Below are 19,416 nucleotides of genomic sequence, written 5' to 3'. Positions count from 1 at the left end.
TCACTACCGCCGTTCATCTACTTTTCTACCTACCTCTCTACAGCCGTTCCTCCTCTTCTACCTACCTCACTACAGCAGTTCCTCTACTCTTCTACCTACCTCACTACAGCCGTTCCTCTCTCTTCTACCTACCTCACTACCGCCGTTCATCTACTCTTCTACCTACCTCCTACCCTTTTCATCTACTTTTCTCTCTCTCACAGCCGTTCCTCTACTCTTCTACCTACCTCATCACAGCCGTTCCTCTACTCTTCTACCTACCCTCACTACAGCCGTTCCCTTCATTTCTACACCCCACCACGCCGTTCATCTACTCTTTCTACCCACCCCACTACCGCCGTTCATCTACTTTTCTACCCACCTCTCTAACAGCCGTTCTCTACTACTCCACCTCCTCATAGCGTTCCCTCTTTTCTACTCACCTCACTACCGCCGTTCATCCACTCTTCTACCCACCTCACTACAGCCGTTCCTCTACTCTTCCACTACCTCTCTACAGCCGTTCCTCACTCTTCACCTACCTCACTCCAGCCGTTCCTCTCACTCTTTCACTTCCACTAACTACAGCCGTTCCTCTACTCTTTCTACCTACCTCACTACAGCCGTTCCTCTACTCTTTCACCTACCTCTCTACAGCCGTTCCTCTACTCTTCTACCTACCTCACTACAGCCGTTCCTCTACTCTTCTACTCCACTCCCCACTACCGCCGTTCATCTACTTTTCTACCTCTTCCACACTTTCATAGCTTTTCACACACCGCATAGCCTATTTCACCATAACAAATGCGTTTAACGTTCCTTGTTTAATCTCTTGTAAACAAAAGCTTTGTTCTTTTTTTTTACAGTAACAATGTTCTTTAACTGTCTATGGTCGTAGTTCTCTCTCTCTCTCTCTCTCTTCTTTATTATTAATATTCTCCTAGTTCCTCCTTCTTCTAGTCTATTATTAGTATTCTTTAAGTAATCACGGGATGACTGTATCTTTTGTTGCTGTATGATCACTGTACTATAGCTGCAGGAACTGTATAATTAGTACACTTGCTGTAATTGTATGATTTCCCTACTTGGTGAATTTACTGTATAATTTATGGACGTATTTATTGTGTCTATTGTATAATTACTTGCTGTATAATTACTATATTTTCTGTAAGTAATGTACTATATAATTACTGTATCTCCAGCAGTTATTGGATGATTACACTAATAGATACAGCTACTCTATCATTACTATACCTCTTAACAGTTACAGGATGATTACAGTATTTAACCAATGTAATTTTTTTTTTACCATTACAATACTTCCTACAGCCACTATGATAACTACATATTAAAAAAATATTCTTAATCTCAAATACACACGTCCCTCAGTGTCTACAAAAACACATGACTGCCCTTGTTCGCTGGTTACTGACATATGCTCTCCTCAACATCTGGCGCTGTATCCAAATTCCTTCTACTATTTGACAAGAAAGTATTCAATCTCATGCAATACGGCCCTATCAAAGATCCCACTCCCCGTGTCTTCAACTAGCTTTACTCCAAGGTCAGTATGTGTACCCTGAAATCCAACCTAACCATCTACCTTTTAAGTTTAATTTAATACAATGAAAGGCAGTGGTGTAGTTTACTGGAGACAGACTTTTTTTTTTCACTTATGCAAAGAATTGTAATGTTTGGTTATTTGAGGTTAGGTTAGGTTAAGTGTGTGTTTTAAAATTTGGTTAGGTTAAGGTTGGGTTAAATCTAGGTTAGGTTAAAGTACGGTTTATATTTAGCTACATACAGTAGGTTATGTTAAAGTTAGGTTAGGTTAGGGTAATAAGCTAGACAGTAATAAGATATCTGATCCTTTAACAAAATCATTATTCTTTAGTCTCTTTACATCACACACACACACACACACACACACACACACACACACACACACACACACACACACACACACACACACACACACACACACACACACACACTACCAGCCAACGCGGCGACCACCCAACCAGTCAAATACTTGATGGCATCACTGATATACGACATATATAAATGTATTATACATATCAGTACATTAAGTGGTGTGTGTCAGTCACAGGTGGGTGGTCCAGACACGGCTCTCCAGGGCTTCGCTAACCTCCCAAAGATGGCCGGAGAAATAACCACCACCACCTGTCACCTGCATGTGTTGGTGGTGATGGTGGTGATGGTGGTGTTGGTGGTGATGTTGCTGGTGGTGATAGTGGTGATAGTAGTATATAAGTCAAGGTGATGCTTGACTTATGTAGTACTTGGTATTGATGTTGGTGGTGGTAACATCAGTAATGGTGCTGGGTACTGGGAAAGTGGTGGTAATAGTAGTGGTGGTAATAGTAGTGGTGGTAATAGTAGTGGTGGTAATAGTGATGGTGGTAATAGTAGTGGTGGTAATAGTGATGGTGGTAATAGTGGTAATGATGGTAGTATAGATAATGGTGGTATTACTGGAGTGACGTGGTGGGCAGTAGAGATGGTGGTAGTACAACTGGGGTGAGGATGGTGGTAGTAGTACAGGTGAAGATGGCGGCAGTACGTAAGGGGTGGAGGTAGTGAGGGAGGCATGTAAGGGGTGGAGGGAGGCAGTACGTGAGGGAGGTAGAAGTTGGAGTAGCATGTAAGGGGTGGAGGTAATAGTGGGGAGGCAGGTAAAGGGGTGGAGGTAATAGTTGAGGCAGTACGTAAGGGGTGGAGGTATGAGAGGCAGATAAGTAGTGGAGGTATAGTGGAGGCAGTACGTAAGGTGGAGGTAATAGGTGGAGTACGTAAGGAGGTGTAATAGGGAGGCAGTACGTAAGGGGTGGGTAATAGGAGGCAGTACGTAAGGGGTGGAGGTAATAGTGGAGGCAGTACGCAAGGGGTGGAGGTAATAGTGGAGGCAGTACGTAAGGGGTGGAGGTAATAGTGGAGGCAGTACGCAAGGGGTGGAGGTAATAGGTGGAGGTCATGTAAGGGGGTGGAGGTAATAGGGAGGCAGTACGTAAGGGGTGGAGGTAGTGGAGTGGAGGGAGGGGGTGGAGGTAATAGGGAGGCAGTGTGGGAGGTAATAGGAGGCAGTATGTAAGGGGAGTAGCAAGGGGTGGAGGTAATAGTGGAGGCAGTACGTAAGGGGTGGAGGTATAGGAGTACGTAAGGTGGAGGTAATAGGGAGGCAGTACTGTAAGGGGTGGAGGTAATAGTGGAGGCAGTACGGGTGGAGGTATAGTGGAGGCAGTATGTAAGGGTGGAGGTAAAGGGAGGCAGTACGTAAGGGGGAGGTAATAGTGGAGGCAGTACGTAAGGGGTGGAGGTAGAGTGGAGGCAGTACGTAAGGGGTGGAGGTAAAGTGGAGGCACATGCGGGGTGGGAGGTAATAGTGAGGCAGATGTAAAGGGTGGAGGTAATAGTGGAGGCAGTACGTAAGGGGTGGAGGTAATAGGGAGGCATGTAAGGGGTGGAGGTAATAGGGAGTAAGGGGTGGGAGGGAGGTAATGGGTGTGGAGGTAGGGAAGCAGTAATGTAAGGGGTGGAGGTACAGGGAAGGCAGTACGTAAGGTGAGTAATAGTGAGGCAGTACGTAAGGGGTGGAGGTAATGGTGGAGGCAGTACGTGGGTGGAGGTAGATGTAAAGGGTGGAGTAATAGTGGGGGCAGTACGTAAGAGGTGGAGGTAATGGTGGAGGCAGTATGCAGGGGTGGAGGTAATAGTGGAGGCAGTACGTAAGGTGGAGGTAGGTACGTAGGGGGTAGAGGTAATAGTGGGGGCAGCACGAGAGGGAGGTAATAGGGAAGCAGTAATGTAAGGGGTGGAGGTAAGGAGGCAGTACGTAAGGGGTGGAGGTAATAGTGGAGGCACAGCTAAGGTGGAGGTAATAGGGAGGCAGTACGTAAGGTGGGAGGTATAGGGAAGCAGTGTAAGGGGTGGAGGTATAGGAAGGCATGTAAAGGTGGAGGTAATAGGAGGCAGTACGTAAGTGGGTGGAGGTATGGTGGAGGCAGTACGTATGGTGGAGGTAGTACGTAAAGGGTAGAGGTAATAGTGGGGGCAGTGTAGTGAGGTAATGGTGAGCAGCACGTAAGGGGTGGAGGTAATAGGAGGCAGTACGTAAGGTGAGGTAAATGTAAAGGGTAGGAGGGTGGGCAGTACGTAAGAGGTGGAGGTAATAGTGGAAGCAGTACGTAAGGGGTGAGGTAATAGTGGGGTACGTAAGGGGTGGAGGTAGATGTAAAGGGTAGAGGTAATAGTGGGGGGCATGTATAGGGTGAGGTAATAGTGGAGGCAGTACGTAAGGGTGGGAGGTAATAGGGAGGCAGTACGTAAGGGGAGTAATAGGGAGGCAGTACGTAAGGGTGGAGGTAATAGGAGGCAGTATGTAAGTGGAGGTAAGGGGGGCAGCATGTAAGGGGTGGAGGTAATAGGAGGCAGTATGTAAGGGGTGGAGGTAATAGTGGAGGCACATGTGAGGGGTGGAGGTAATAGGGAGGCAGTACGTAAGGGTGGAGGAGAATAGAATGCAGACGTAAGTGGGTGGAGGTAATAGTGAGACAGTACGGGGAGGTAATAGTGGAGGCAGTACGTAAGGGGTGGAGGTAATAGTGAAGGCACGTAAGGGTGGAGGTAATAGGAGACAGTACGTAAGGGGTGGAGGTAATAGTGGAAGCAGGTGAAGGGTGAGGGAGAGTGAGTGGGTACGTAAGGGGTGGAGGTAATAGTGAAGGCAGTACGTAAGGGTGGAGGTAAAGTGGAGGCAGGGGGTGGAGGTAAAGGAGGCAGTAGGTAAGGGTGAGGTAATAGTGGAGGCGGCGTAAGTAATGGTGGCAGTGGTGAAGGTGGTAAGTGAATGACACTTCTCGTACGGTGTGAGCGTGAATGAGAGGCGCTCATGAGTGGGAATATCTCTCCCGGGTTGATAGTACAGTACTGTTCGTGTATGTGAATATTTCAAGGGCTGGAACTACGTGAGTGAGAAGCCACCAGCGTGCGTGAAGTGTGTGAGTGAGTGAGAGCGTGTGTGTGTGAGTGCGTGAGGGCGGGGTGGTAGTGGGGCTGGCAGGGAGGCTGGCGCCACAACAACATACGCGAGCCTTGGAGAGAGTGGTGGCTGGCCTCGCGTCCCGGGGTCAAACGAGCAACTATAATGAGCCACACTAGCACATCAGAGGTTCTACCAGACCTTCCTCAGGTGCTAGGATAACCTAGGAAGGACATGGGATTCACAGACTAGGACCAGTGACCTCTGGGTGAGCAAGGAAGGTCGGTGATCCTGGCGTGAGAGGCCTGGGGTTTAGGGACGACAGTAAGAGGGTCAGGGTATGGCTTACCTTGTTAATATGGGCGAGGGCGTGGGCGTCCGCCCAGCTAGTTCTAGTGCACAAGTCTTCATGCGGGCGGGACCCGGACGCCCACACACCGCCCTCACCAACACTTTCTTCGCCTCCCACGGCGATGGCCATGTCACACTACACAATTCACTGCAGAGCCGCGCCTGCTGCGGCTGGACCTCCACCAGACACAGTGGGCCAGTACGGTATTACATATGGGGCGGCGGCCCCCATCCCTGCCACATGACACCTGCCACTCTCACTACACTGCACTCATAACACCCGCTTGCACGACAATCCATACCACAAGACCAACATGCGTCAACTAAACGATTTCGCCGCACAACGTTGTGTTGTGCCCCGATGGCTGGGGGCGGAGCCTTGGAACCCCACCTCCTCGAGCGCTGATTGGCTGGATGGCGTCGTCATGGCAACGGGGCCGCCTGAGTGCAGGCCACCCACCTCGCGGCCGCACAAGTGGCACCGCCAGAACTACGATAATTTCCAAATATTCGGCGCTAGCAAAGAAGTTTTAGGAGAAGCCGCTGTGCTTCCCCTCGTCCTGTGTTGAGCATACGGCAGGCAGGCTGGCCGGGACACTCTGTACCGCACCACACACCCCTCCCACACAAAATACATCACCAAATGTGACTTGGCCACACACAAGCAGGCGGGCTCGGCGCCGTAGACCCAACTGACAGAAACTCTGTTATAAGCGTGTTTCCTTTTTCTCTAAATATAACATGCAAGAGGCAACTCCTGAGCCTCATTGTCAACAAGTCTCTGGTATGCAAAATGAGTAAACAGTGAGGGAGGAGTTCACTGCTTCCCTCGTGCGTCGTGTTGTAGTTTACCTTACAGTCATGGACGTATGAGGTAAATTAAATCGTATGAGAAAAATCTTAACCATTTCAATCATTCCCTGATCTGCCCCCGAACACATGGCTCTGCTGTCATTTAAATTACACCCCTGTGATCTTGTTGGTCTTATCTCAAGGTAGAGGGTGGCGGTGTTCCCCCGTACGCACGTATGGTCCTCCCGACCCCTCCTGCCTCCTCCGCCAAGTTATCACCTCACGCACGCCGACTCTAAGTTGTTTTCCAGATGGAGTACATTAAATAACTCTTAGTTTCGGAGCTAGTGTAGTGTGTGTAGTGAGCGGGATGTCACATTATATAGTGTGGTCACTATAAACGGGTTGGTCGTTAAAATGCGAGCAGAGAATGAGTCATGATCAGGCCGCTAGAGGGAGGGGCTCACCCTCCCCCTCCCTTCTTCCCTCTCTAAAAAATGCTACACAGTGAATTATATCCTGCCTTCATTACTCCCATATGCAAATGAGGTGCACTAAAACTGCCCTTCATGAGGAACAAAGCTCAGGCCAAAACACCGCAGTAGTGAACACCCGAGTTTATCATCTGCCTCAACTATATATAAAACTGCAGACGATCAGTAAGACTCGCCTCTGACTTATGAAATGCTTCCCCCCAAGACGTTTTTCTTTTTTTTTTTCTTTCTCCCTTTTTTTTCTCTCTGGTGAATATCCGTGGTGTAGCGTTGGGAGGCTGCGATCTGGGTGGTCTGCCAGTGACATCTTCATCTACTCCATCTGGGCCGTGAGCTGTATGGCGCCCGGGGATAGAGGCCTTTCTCCCTGGCCCTCACCTCAGAGCCCCGGCTGTCGCCCCGCCCGCCCTCACCGTCGTTGTGCTGCGCTGCGCTGGAGGTGATATTCCCCTGCACGGCCCGCTGGTTGCCGACTGGAGGTGTCCAGCCCGAGTTTTCTATTCAGTTTAATACGAGGCTGTACGACCCTCCCGCGCCCACCCGTGCTGGTGGTGGGGGCGACGCCGACCATTCAGACAGTTGCCTCGCCCAGTCACCCTCCCAGTCACACTGTTATTAATGGATCCTGACAGTCGAAGGTTATTTTATAGTTCTCTAATACTGAATGGCAGGTCAGCCCAGTCTCCCCGAGTGACAATTATTAATGGAACCTGACTGTCGAACACTATTACGAGACTTTCACAGTCCAGTCAGTCAAGAGTCACGTTATCATAAACAGGAACTGACTGTTGAGGAGTTCATTAATTCACTCCGCCAGGCGCTGACGGAGGTGACAGCGAAAGAATGGTGTCCCAGCTGGTGCCTACACACACCACGGCATAATGTAATAACTCCACCCCAGTTTTTGGTTGACAATTTTAGTTCTCCCACACCAGTGCCAGCAATGTGGACTTGTCTATTTGTCTGCCTGTCTGTCTGCCTGTCTGTGTTTTTATGTCTGCGTATGTTCGTCCTTAATCTACCACACATTCTCTACACAAGCTTGACGATGTTTACCCCTAAGAACCAGCGTCTGCCTCGCATGCATTTCGTTGTTTACCTTTGTACTTGTTGTGGGAGTTTTATCCTAGTCTGCCCTGTGCTTGTCCAGTACTCTCGTCAGGTGCTGGTCCAGTACTCTCGTCAGGTGCTGGTCCAGTACTTCTCTCGTCAGTGTGAGGTCAACTTCCTGAGACTTTGGAGTACTACTATAGGGTGCGATCTACAATGATATCTTTAACCTAACCTGACCTGACCTAACTTAACCTGACCTAACCTGACCTGATTTTAACCTAATGTAACCTAACCAAACCTATTCTAATCTAACGAAACCTAATCTAACCTAACCTGACATAACGTGCACTAGTTTAGTTTGAGTTACCGTAGTAGCCCTCCAAGATACATAGGGAGGAGGAGGGAATGGTATAAGGGAGGGAAATGGTATGGGGAGAAATGTATAAGGGAGGGAGAATGGTATAATGAGGGAATGAGAAATGGTGGAAGGGAGGAGAATGGTATAAGGAGGAGGAGGAAGCGGTAGAATGGTTAGGCAAAAAGGGAGGAAGGAAAAGATAGAGTGATTATGAGGATGGGAGAAAGAGATAAGGAGAGGAAGAAGTGAGATAATGGAAGTTAGATTAAGCATGGAAGGAAGAGATAAGTAAAAAGGGAGGTGAATGAATGTACCTTATCGGTTCTGTGTGTATCCAGGTTATGTATGTGTACTTTGTTACATACATACATACGTACATACATACTTACATATACACATGACACGAGAAATTAACCATCGAGGTCGAGTGACTACCTGTGTCCGTCTAACAACACCAGGTGAGGCGAGAGAGAGAGAACATAAGAACATAAGAAAATAAGGAGTCTGCAATAGGCCGGTTGGCCTGTGCATGGCAGCTCCTGTCGAGAGTTACTACCACTCTCTATCATCCATGAATCTATCCAGCCTCTTTTTGAAACTTTCCAGCGTTTCAGCTTACTACAAAGTTGCTAAGCTTTTCACTCGTCCACCACCCTATTTGTGAACCAGTTCCTTCCTGTCTCCCTCGTAAACCTAAACTTATCCAACTTAAATCCGTTGCTCCAGGTCTATCCTGCTCGGATATTAAAGACTTTATCTATATCCCTTTATTGATTCCTTTCACCCTTAAATACTTCTATCATATCTCCCCTCTTTGTCTTTCTAGGGAATGCAAATTTAGTTTCTTTTAACCTATCCTGATATGGAAGGTTTCTAAGTCCCGGAATCATTTTCGTCATTCTTCGCTGCACCGACTCTAGTGAATTGATATCCATTCTATAATAAGGGCACCAGAACTGAACCGCATAATCGAGGTGCGGCCTGACTAGCGCAAGATATAGTTGCAATAAGACCTCTACTCTTATTACTTACACTTCTAGATATAAACCCAACTCTCTGTTTGCCTTATTTCGAACATTAACGCACTGTTTTCTAGGCCGTAGGTCCGGGCTTCTAGAAGTACCCTAGGTCTCTTTCATAAGTCGACTTCTAGGTTGATGTTGTTAAGGCTGTATACATTATAAGAGTATTTGTTCTTCCAATATTAAGTACGCTGCACTTGCTGGTGTTGAATTTCATTTGCCATTTTCAGACCACCTGCAGTTTATTTAGATCCTCCTGTAATGCATTTGCATCCTACCCTGAATTAATCTCTATTTTGGTGTCATCCGCAAACTTGCTATGTCACTGCTGATCCCAGTATCTAGATCGTTTATGTAGATTATGAACAAGAGTGGGCTTTGTACTGACCCCTGGGGCAACTGGTTACACGACCCCACTCAGATTTAACACCATCTACGCTGATCCTCTGCGTTCTATCGGTGAGCCAATGATTTTATCCAATTTAAAACTTTCCCTCGATACTATGGAGCCTTAATTTTTCTCGAAGCCTCTGATGCGGTACTCTGTCAAATGCTTTGCTAAAGAGAGAGAGAGAGAGAGAGAGAGAGAGAGAGAGAGAGAGAGAGAGAGAGAGAGGCGGAAAACAAAAAGGATGGTAGGAGAGGAAAGGAAAAGAAAAAAAAGGGGGGGTAGGTAGGAAGGAAAGGTAAAGGAACATAAGAACATAAGAATGGAGAAACTGCAGCGGACCTATTGGCCCATACTGGGCAGTCCGTTTACACAACCCCTATTGCTCATATAAGCATCAACCTATGTTTGAAAGCTATTCAGCGTATTCGAGTTAATGATGATATTGGTAACTTGTTCCATTCATCCACTACTGTTTCCAAACCAGTGTTTACCTATTTCACGCCTAAATCTAAATTTGTCTAATTTAAAACCATTGTTACGAGTTCGCTCCTGGTTGGATAGTTATACACCTCTATCAGGTCGCCCCTCGCTCTACGTCTCTCGAGGGTGCAAATTAAGATGCTTTAACCTGTCTCTATACTCAAGGTTCCTAATGCCCGGGTAGGGAAGGGAAGTAAGGAAGGAAAGGGATGAGGAAGGGAGGAAGAGGTAAGGGAACGGTGAGGTAGGTAGGTAGGGAGGGAGGAAGGGAGGGAGGGAGGGAGGGAGGAGAGGTAGGCAGGAAGGGATGGGAGGGAGGTGAGGTAAGCAGGTAGGCAGGGAGGAAGGGAAGGGGGGAGGAGGGCAGCGGGCAGGGAGGGGTACGGGCAGAAGTGGTTGTACGCCCCTCTTGCCCGCACCTCGCTGATGAAGACATTAGAGGCGGGGGAGTGACCAGCCAGACCTGTTCCCGCTCTCCTTCACCCCCGCGCCACAATACTGCGCCTGCGCACATAAAAAAAACGTAATTCCGCGCCTGCGCACTCATTCAGCGCAGTATTACACACAGTCCCCGTAAAGATTGCGCCTCACTGCGTCCTCACACATCGTGGTATTGCGTACTTGACTCACCTTGACATTGCGCCCGCATACCCACACGTCACGATGTTGGGCATGTGTGTGTGTGTGTGTGTGTACAGTGCCACACACCATGACACTGCGCACCACAATACCACACCTGGGCACGCCTCCCTCCCCCTCACACACACCTGACTTACGCTCCCGCACACACACACCAGCAACGTACCACATGACCAAACACACACACACACACACACAAGAGAAGTGGAAAGTGTTCATGATGAAAGGTAAAAAGCAACGTGTGTGTGTGTGTGTGTGTGTTGTGTGTGTGTGTGTGTGTGTGTGTGTGTGTGTGCGTCATGTTGAAGAACGAGGAAGGACTGGCCGGCGTCACATGAAGATTAACCCCCTCCAGTACCTGATGATGGTACACCTTAATGCTACCTGGAAGGAGGGAGGTAAGGTTAGGTGGAGTTGAGTTTAGAGTAAATTAGGTTAAGTTAGAGTAGGTCAGGTTTGGTTAGGTTAGTTTAAGAGTAAATTAGGTTAAGTTAGGGGAGGTTAGGTTAGGTTAGTTTAAGAGTAAATTAGGTTAAGTTAGAGTAGGTAAGGTTAGGTTAGGTTAGTTTAAGAGTAAATTAGGTTAAGTTAGAGTAGGTCAGGTTTGGTTTGGTTGGTTTGGAGTAAATTAGGTTAAGTTAGGGAGGTTAGGTTGGGTTGGTTTAAGAGTAAGTTGGGTTAGTTAGAGTAGGTCAGGTTTGGTTGGGTTAGTTTAAGAGTAAATTAGGTTAAGTTAGAGTAGGTCAGGTTTGGTTGGGTCGGTTTAAAGGTAAATTAGGTTAAGTTAAGTGGTCAGGTTGGGTTAGGTTAGTTTAAGAGTAAGTTAGGTTAAGTTGGGAGGTTAGGTTAGGTTAGTTTAAGAGGTAAATTAGGTTAAGTTAGGGAGGTTAGGTTAGGTTAGTTTAAGAGTAAATTAGGTTAAGTTAGAAGTAGGTCAGGTTTGGTTAGGTTTAGTTTAGAGTAAATGGGTTAAGTTAGAGTAGGTCAGGTTTGGTTTGGTTAGGTTGGGTTAAGTAAGCCATAGGGTGGTTAATCTATACTGAATTAATACGTGTGTTTTGTGGTGGCAATAGGGGGAGGAAAGTGTGGGGAGGGGTGAGTGTACTGGGTGTTGGAGGTGGAAGGTTGGAGGGTAGAGGTGTACCTGGTATAGAAAGAAGGGGGGTGGAGGAGATGAGGTGAGGGGGGAAGAGTTGGGGTGAGGTGAGGGGAGAGTGCCTTGGTGGGGGGGTAAGTAAGGAGAGAGAGCCAGGGGTAAGGGTGAGAGAGACAGGGTAAGGAGTGCTTAGGTGGGGGTGAGGTAAGGGAAGAGAGCCAAGAGTAAGGGTGGGAGGTAAGGGGGTTACTTAGTCAGGGGTGAGGTGAGGGGGGGGTGGGAGGAGGAAGGTGAGAAGGACAGGAAGATAGAGGTTAGGGAATGTGTAAGAGACGGAGGAAAGGGTGGACAAGAGAGAGAGAGAGAGAGAGAGAGAGAGAGAGAGAGAGAGGAGAGAGAGAGAGAGAGAGAGAGAGAGAGAGAGGTATACGAGTGGTTTGAGGAGGCCTGGAAGAGGGTATATAGAATAGTGGGAAAAGGGATAAGAGGAAAGAGGAAGGGGGAGATAGGGAGGGGGGAGTGAGAGGGAGGAGAAAATAAAAGAGGGATATAAAAGGGACGGGGAATGGTGGTGAAGATAGAGGAATGTGAGAGAAGAAGAAGGTCGAAGAGGAAAGGAAAGACGTTGGAAAGGGAAGAAGAGGAACGGATGAGGATGGGAGGACAGAAGATGGGGGGAGAAAGGGAGGAAAGGGGAAGATTAAGTGGGAGTGTGGGTGGAGGAGGGGATGGGGAGAGAGTGAGAGGGGGGGTAGGAGAGGTGTGGGATAGGTGGGAGGGGGTGGAATAGGTGGGAGAGAGGGTGGCAGAGGGGTGGGAGGTGGGAGAAGGTGGGGAGAGAGGGTGAGGGAGAGGGGGAGAGAGGGTGGGAGAGAGGGGGGAGAGAGGGGAGAGAGGGGGAGGGAGAGGGTGGAGAGAGAGGTGGAGAGAGGGTGGAAGGGGAGGAGGGGTGGAGAGAGGGTGGGAGAGAGGGTGAGAGGGTGAGGGAGAGGGTGGGGAGAGAGGTGAGGGAGAGGGTGGGAGAGAGGGGAGAGAGAGGGAGGGGTGAGGGAGAGGGTGGGGAGAGGGGGGGAGAGGGTGAAGGAGAGGGTAGTAGAAGGTGGAAGAGGATGAGGGGAGAGGGTGGGGAGAGAGGGTGGGAGAGAGAGGGGTGGGGAGAGAGGGTGGGAGAGAGGGGGAGGGAGAGGGTGGGAGAGAGGGGTGGGAGAGAGGGGTGGGAGAGAGGGGTGAGGGGAGAGGGGTGGGAGAGAGGGTGGGAGAGAGAGAGGGGTGAGGGGAGAGAGGGTGGAGGGAGAGGGTGGGGGAGAGAGGTGGGAGAGAGGGGTGAGGGAGGTGGGGGAGAGAGGGGTGGGAGAGGGTGAGGGGAGAGGGGTGGGAGAGAGGGTGAGAGAGAGAGGGTGGGAGAGAGAGGGTGGGAGAGAGAGGGTGGGAGAGAGGGAGGGGAGGGGTGGGGAGAGAGGGTGGGAGAGGAGGGTGGAGAGAGGGTGAGGGAGGGGTGGGAGAGAGAGGGTGGGAGAGAGAGGGTGGGAGAGAGGGGTGGGAGAGAGAGGGTGGGAGAGAGGGTGGGAGAGAGGGGTGAGGGAGAGGGTGGGAGAGAGGGTGAGAGAGAGGGGAGAGAGAGAGGGTGAGGGGAGAGGGTGGGGAGAGAGAGAGGTGGGGAAAGAGGGTGAGAGGGTCAGCACCAGAACCAATGGTGGGCCACACGAAGCAAGGCGGCACCTTTGATCCCTTGCAGGCAACTCAGGTGAACCAAATCACTACTCAGGTGTAACAGACCACCACCTCACCCTCCCTGCTTACCTCACCCCTACCTACCTAACCCTCCTCCCTCACCCCTACCACTAACCCTCCTCCTCACCCCTTCCTGCTTACCTCACCTCCTCACCCCTACCCACCTACCCTCCTCCCCTGCTTACCTCACCCCTACCTACTTAATCCTCCTCACCCACTCCTGAGACCTTACCTCCCTCACCCCCTAAGACACCCTCCCTCACCTCCCTTAGACTCCTTATCTCTCACCCCACCCCATTGACAACCCTATCTACCTCACCCCTTAGACACCCTTATCTCCCCCTGGGCTCCCCTACCAACCTTCACCCCCTCCCTCCCTACCTCATCCCATTGTCTCTCATCACCCTCACCTCTCTTCAAACATCACGGACGGACGGACGGGCGGACGGACGACGGGCGGACGGGCGGGCGGTAAGGACGGTCAGTAAATACACAAGGGCAGGGGGTGACGAATGGGGTGATAGACAAATGACCCACAGGTGTAATAGGTAATTGGAAAGAAATATGTAGATAATGGGGATAAAACACGCTAGACAGGATAAATAGGAGGTTTATAGTATAATAGGTATGGGTAGAGTGAGAGATAATAGGAACAGGTAGTGGGAGAGATAATAAGGACATATAGTGAGAGATAGTAGTGATAGGGAGAGTGAGAGATAATAGGGACATGTGGTGCGGGAGGTTAGAGAAATAGGCGATATATTGTGTAATAGGGATATATGTAATAGGTTCCTACGATATAATACAATAAAAAAAGAAATAGGATATATTTTATGTAATAGGGAAACAGCGTCTTAAATTATAGAAACATGAAATAGGAAGAATATTGATTAATGGGAAAATTATGAGCTGGGAGGTAACAATAGGTAAATTGGTTGATATAAGAGGCATTACATTCATAAGTTACGTAATACGGGATAGGATGCCTCAAGTAATAGGGAAATAGTGATAAGCTAGCATATAAAACTACCTGTACAATACGTAATAGGGAGACGTGTTATTGTATGTAACAGACCCAATTAGGTATTGCAGTAACTGAATGGGTAAGATGGTGAAATTATGAAATAGGAATAATTAGAATAGTTATAATAGGTAGTACAATAAACCATAAGGACAGGCGACAATTCGAAATAGGTAAATATGGTACAAGTTATCAAATAGGTAATAGGCAACAGCCAAATATCATACCAGAAATACATATATTACAACACAAATTTTATAAGTAAGAATTACAAAAACACAATAACAAAAAATACAGATAATGTCACCAACCGAATAAATCTACGGGCCGAGGGAACCATATTTCATTAGCACCTCCGAGATCACTTCACTGTAACCCGTAATTATGCCTTGTAATCATTCACTGGTAAATACAGACGTCGTATCTAGTAAGTCATCATGAGCATAAACAGTCCAGGGCGTAATTTTTCCGAACCCCGACTTAAATATGGCCCTTAGAATGCAATAAATAATGAGTGTTTTAACCAAGTGTATATTGACACCTAAACGTCCCTCCTGTATCAGTGATTACAGCTGTACAACATTTAAAATACACACATTACAGCATCATCAATGCGGATACAAACAGCTCAGAGACTCATGGGTAATTTTGTACCTGTATCCTCTAAATGACTTAAACACACACACACACACACACACACACACAATAAAGTATTTCTTATGTAGATTAAGTTTGCTATGTGAAGTTGAAGTTACGTATATGTGTAATTATTATATCTATACTGGGTTAGGTTAAGTGAGTAGGATAGGTTAGGTAAAGTGAGTGGGATAGGTTAGGTAGTGGGATAGGTTAGGTAGAGTGGGATAGGTTAGGTAAAGTGAGTGGGATAGGTTAGGTAAAGTGAGTGGGATAGGTTAGGTAAAGTGAGTGGGATAGGTTAGATAAAGTGAGTGGGATAGGTTAGTACAATACATACTACTCATTAACAACAGACAATTATGAAACACAACTCTTCGATTTTTACATAATTACTTTTGTAGCAACTGTTAATCTATACCGTTGTTAGAGTAAGATGGGTTAGTATTACTGATCTGCACCATGTACTCTTGTGAGACTATTATTATTATTATTATTATCATTATTATTATTATTATTATTGGTTGTCATTATCATCCGTAGTAAATTTTCTTTATCAAATGACGCAGAAATATCAACCAAACAGGCCAAGTAAAGCCCATCAGAAACAAAGTAGACAAGAGTCAATCAGCAACATTATAAGCAGCCACTCAGATCAAAAGACGCGAATATTGTGAGTAGATAAATAAAACTTGAAGACGTTAACACTTGATCGTCTGTGTACTGTGGCTGCCTAGGGTCATGTGGACACCTACCCAACTCCTTTCCCGCAAGTCCTCTCCACCAGACAGCCAGTACAAGGACAGTGACAATTTCAACTCGACAGTACAGACAGTGTATACATCGGTTGAGTGAAATGTGAATCCCACCACGACGACCACACGAGAACCGCCGCAGCTCGTCTTCCCCCCACAAGTGAGCTAAACACCGTAACAATGGAACCCTGGACGATAGTGTCATGGTGTTACTATAAACCACCTATCAAGAGGCACTCAGTACACCGCCCCTATCAGCTTCCTTTGATCATTACATCCTCAACTATCAATTTGGGGACAGACCGCCCACGAGCAGCTGTTTGAACACTACAGCTGCATCAGGCTTACCAGACCAGCCACCCTGCAGTAGTTCGGTAACTTGGATGTTCACCCCGTGTCATATCTCTACATTGTGTATATCTGGTCGCTATTTTATCTCAACAACTCGTTATATATTTATAGTATTATTAAATAATAATCATCAGCATTCGGGGTTGAAGGGTATAAATTAGCCCCGGGCCATTTTTAGCCTGCTGAGGATCTCAGGGTGGCCCACGACCATACTGGAGTTCATTTGTTCTCTTTTATGGGGAGACTCAAGAGGATATGGAATTTGTCAATATATTTGGGCGAAATGTAGGATATATATACAATACATATAACTCATAATAGCAGAACTGCTTTGGGATGGTGTTCCAGGGTAGCGGTCAGACCCATTAAATCTGCATAAATTATTATTAACACTCAAAATAATAGGTGGCCCTAAAGCACTCCTATAATTTCAACCTGGCCCTCCGACCTCAGAAGCGTCCCTCCTGTATGAAACAATAACAATTGAGCGTCCGTAAATGGGGTTGGGAAATGCGTTGTGTCGTGTGTATCAGCGAATTGAACTCTGTATATTATTGCCTCCGAGCAGATGAGTTCTTATTTTCTGATTAATACCAGTTTAATTGACCGGGCGAAATCAGGACAGGAACGTATTATCTCACTCGTTTTCCTCACAAATGAACTAAATACGTACAAACCATCACTTGAAATAGTTAAATTCGTTTTCATTTCCTTCCAAACGTTTTTACCTTTATCTACATTGTATATATGCATTTTTTAATCCTATTCTTATTAGTTCCTTGTTTGTATCTGTACCCAACCTATTGTTATTATCTTTGTTCTGTTCTTACTCCCGTCCAATTCTCTCCGCAAATGAAAAAAACAAGAAATTAACGCAAACCTTCATTAATTTTCATTGGTTTTTATTCTCTAGTTCAGCCTGGTCGTCGTTTCCTCCGCCGAAGATAACATCCTACACATAATTCTTTACGTTGCATTCTCCGCCAATTACCGCCTTGTTTGCACTTGTATTCAGTTAGTATTCATTTCCCCTGTGTCCTGTTGTACACCTGACTCTTGTGTATCCAATTAGTTTTGTGTCTTCTTGCCTGTGTTCTCTATCGGTTCCTCTCTTGTTAAGACGGTGTTCAATTTAGCTAATTTCTCCTGTGTACCTGCCCGACATCTGACACTCACCTGGGCTGATGCTTAACCTAGACCAATTGCTTCCCTTGGGGCCAACTGCTTCCCCCTGGGCCAAATGGCTACTTCGGCTGGCCAATTATTTTTACGTTTCCTTTACAACGTTACTTTCGGCCGGTGCTGCAACTATTCTATTTAATATACTGCGGCGGGGCCTTGTTCACACTTAGTGGCTGGTCTCAAGGCAGGTGGTTGTGGAATGTCAAGGTAGGAGGTTGTGGTCTCAAGAGTAGGTTGCAGATTTTTGTCTCTTTAAATGATACTAAGTGAACGTAGATGTTTATGATAAGAGTCTGCCATTTTGTCCCTTAACTGGAATTTAGTTTAGGTTAGGTTAGCATTAGGGTGCTTCATCATCAGGTTAGGTTAGGTTAGCATTAGGGTGCTTCATCATCAGGTTAGGTTAGGTTAGCATTAGGGTGCTTCATCATCAGGTTAGGTTAGGTTAGCATTAGGGTGCTTCATCATCAGGTTAGGTTAGGTTAGCATTAGGTGCTTCATCATCAGGTTAGGTTAGGTTAGCATTAGGGTGTTTCATCATCAGGTTAGGTTAGGTTAGCATTAGGTGCTTCATCATCAGGTTAGGTTAGGTTAGCATTAGGGTGCTTCATCATCAGGTTAGGTTAGGTTAGCATTAGGGTGCTTCATCATCAGGTTAGGTTAGGTTAGCATTAGGGTGCTTCATCATCAGGTTAGGTTAGGTTAGCATTAGGGTGCTTCATCATCAGGTTAGGTTAAGTTAGATAAGTCAGATTAGTATAGGTTAACATTAGCGTACTTAATCACCAGGCTAAATTAGCTGGGGTGACTAATCTTCAGGTGATCCACGAAGTCGATATATAAAAAATCAAATATTATTCTCCCAAACCCCAGAAAAAAAAAAAATAAAATAATCAATATATAAATGATAATAAAATACACCAAAAAGACGATGGAAATATATAACTCTACCCAGAACAGGATCCAACACAACCTCTAGCGTTAAACTGGAGAGTCAAGGTTCATTATCGACATATTTACGGTTTCCATCTGTTACCTCTTAAGCATCCAAAAGTCAGAGGTTCACGATATCACTAGAATTAATCAAGAGATAGCAAGGACCAGCCGGGTAGCAAAAACAAAGTTAGGAAGGTTTAAGGCGAGTTGTGGAGTTGATAGCGATCGCCAACTGACAGTCACCCTCGCCTCACGCCATCACTCAGCTAAGCTATCACCACTCCCCTCATTCTCCCCATCATTAACTTGTAACCTTATGGCTCCTATTCTATTTTTATCGTGATTTGGGTTGGTACATACATTCCAATGTTGGTTTAAATGTTGTTGTTGTTTGTAAGTTTCACCAAAATGATCAATAAATGGTGTAATAGACCACTTTATAGGTTTTGAATCACTTTAGTCGTTTAGAAACCATTTATGGCTGGTGGGTAAATATACAGTACTCTTTAGTCCGTCCACGATTTTCACATCACTTTTCCTCGATAATTTTTGGTTTTATTGACCACCTGAGCGCTACACACTCCTCCCCTGCCTTGCCGTAACCTAACAAACATTTGAAAACCTAACCTAACCTAACCTAACCTAACCTAACCTAACCTAACCTTTCCTAACCTCTCCTAACTTGTGTAAACGTCAAGAATCACTTTTGAGTTTACGGATCCCTCCTCATCTGAGTACCGAAAACTTAACACCATCACATACTAAAAACCGAAAATAACACCATCACATACTAAACATCGAAAATAATACCATCACACACTAAACACCGAAAACAACACCATCACATACTAAACCCAAAACACCATCACATACTAAACACCGAAAATATGAATAAGGAGTTTTTTATAGTTTTAGGGTTTTAAATGTAAGGTAAAGTTTACATAGTTTTAGTGTTTTTTGTTTCTTTTTTTAGTATTTTACCATTTGACCCCACATTTTCCTGCAACTTCAAAGCCCTGTGCACTTTCAACAAGAAACATTGGAGGTAATTTTATAGGTTAAAATACTTGAAAATTATAAATGTTCAGCAACGGGAGGGTGTTATGGTCTGAATAACATTACCACACTATATAATATATCTTAACTGATA

The 19,416-nt window shown here is 46.4% G+C and overlaps 1 protein-coding gene across 1 annotated transcript in view; it reads right to left on the bottom strand.

The window, feature by feature from the left end:
- LOC121859739 (protein patched-like) overlaps nt 1-5,640 on the bottom strand; it is a 124,987-nt gene extending 119,347 nt beyond the window's left edge. Inside the window, 1 exon segment of the mRNA XM_042356700.1 lies at nt 5,328-5,640. Coding sequence (XP_042212634.1) covers nt 5,328-5,459 — 132 coding nt within the window. The 5' untranslated portion in view covers nt 5,460-5,640.
- Nucleotides 5,641-19,416: the final 13,776 nt, after the last annotated feature.

The sequence above is a fragment of the Homarus americanus genome, unplaced genomic scaffold (genome assembly GCF_018991925.1).
Source record: "Homarus americanus isolate GMGI-L3 unplaced genomic scaffold, GMGI_Hamer_2.0 scaffold2224, whole genome shotgun sequence".
Lineage (NCBI taxonomy): Eukaryota > Metazoa > Arthropoda > Malacostraca > Decapoda > Nephropidae > Homarus > Homarus americanus.
This window is presented reverse-complemented; position numbering and strand designations above follow the sequence as displayed.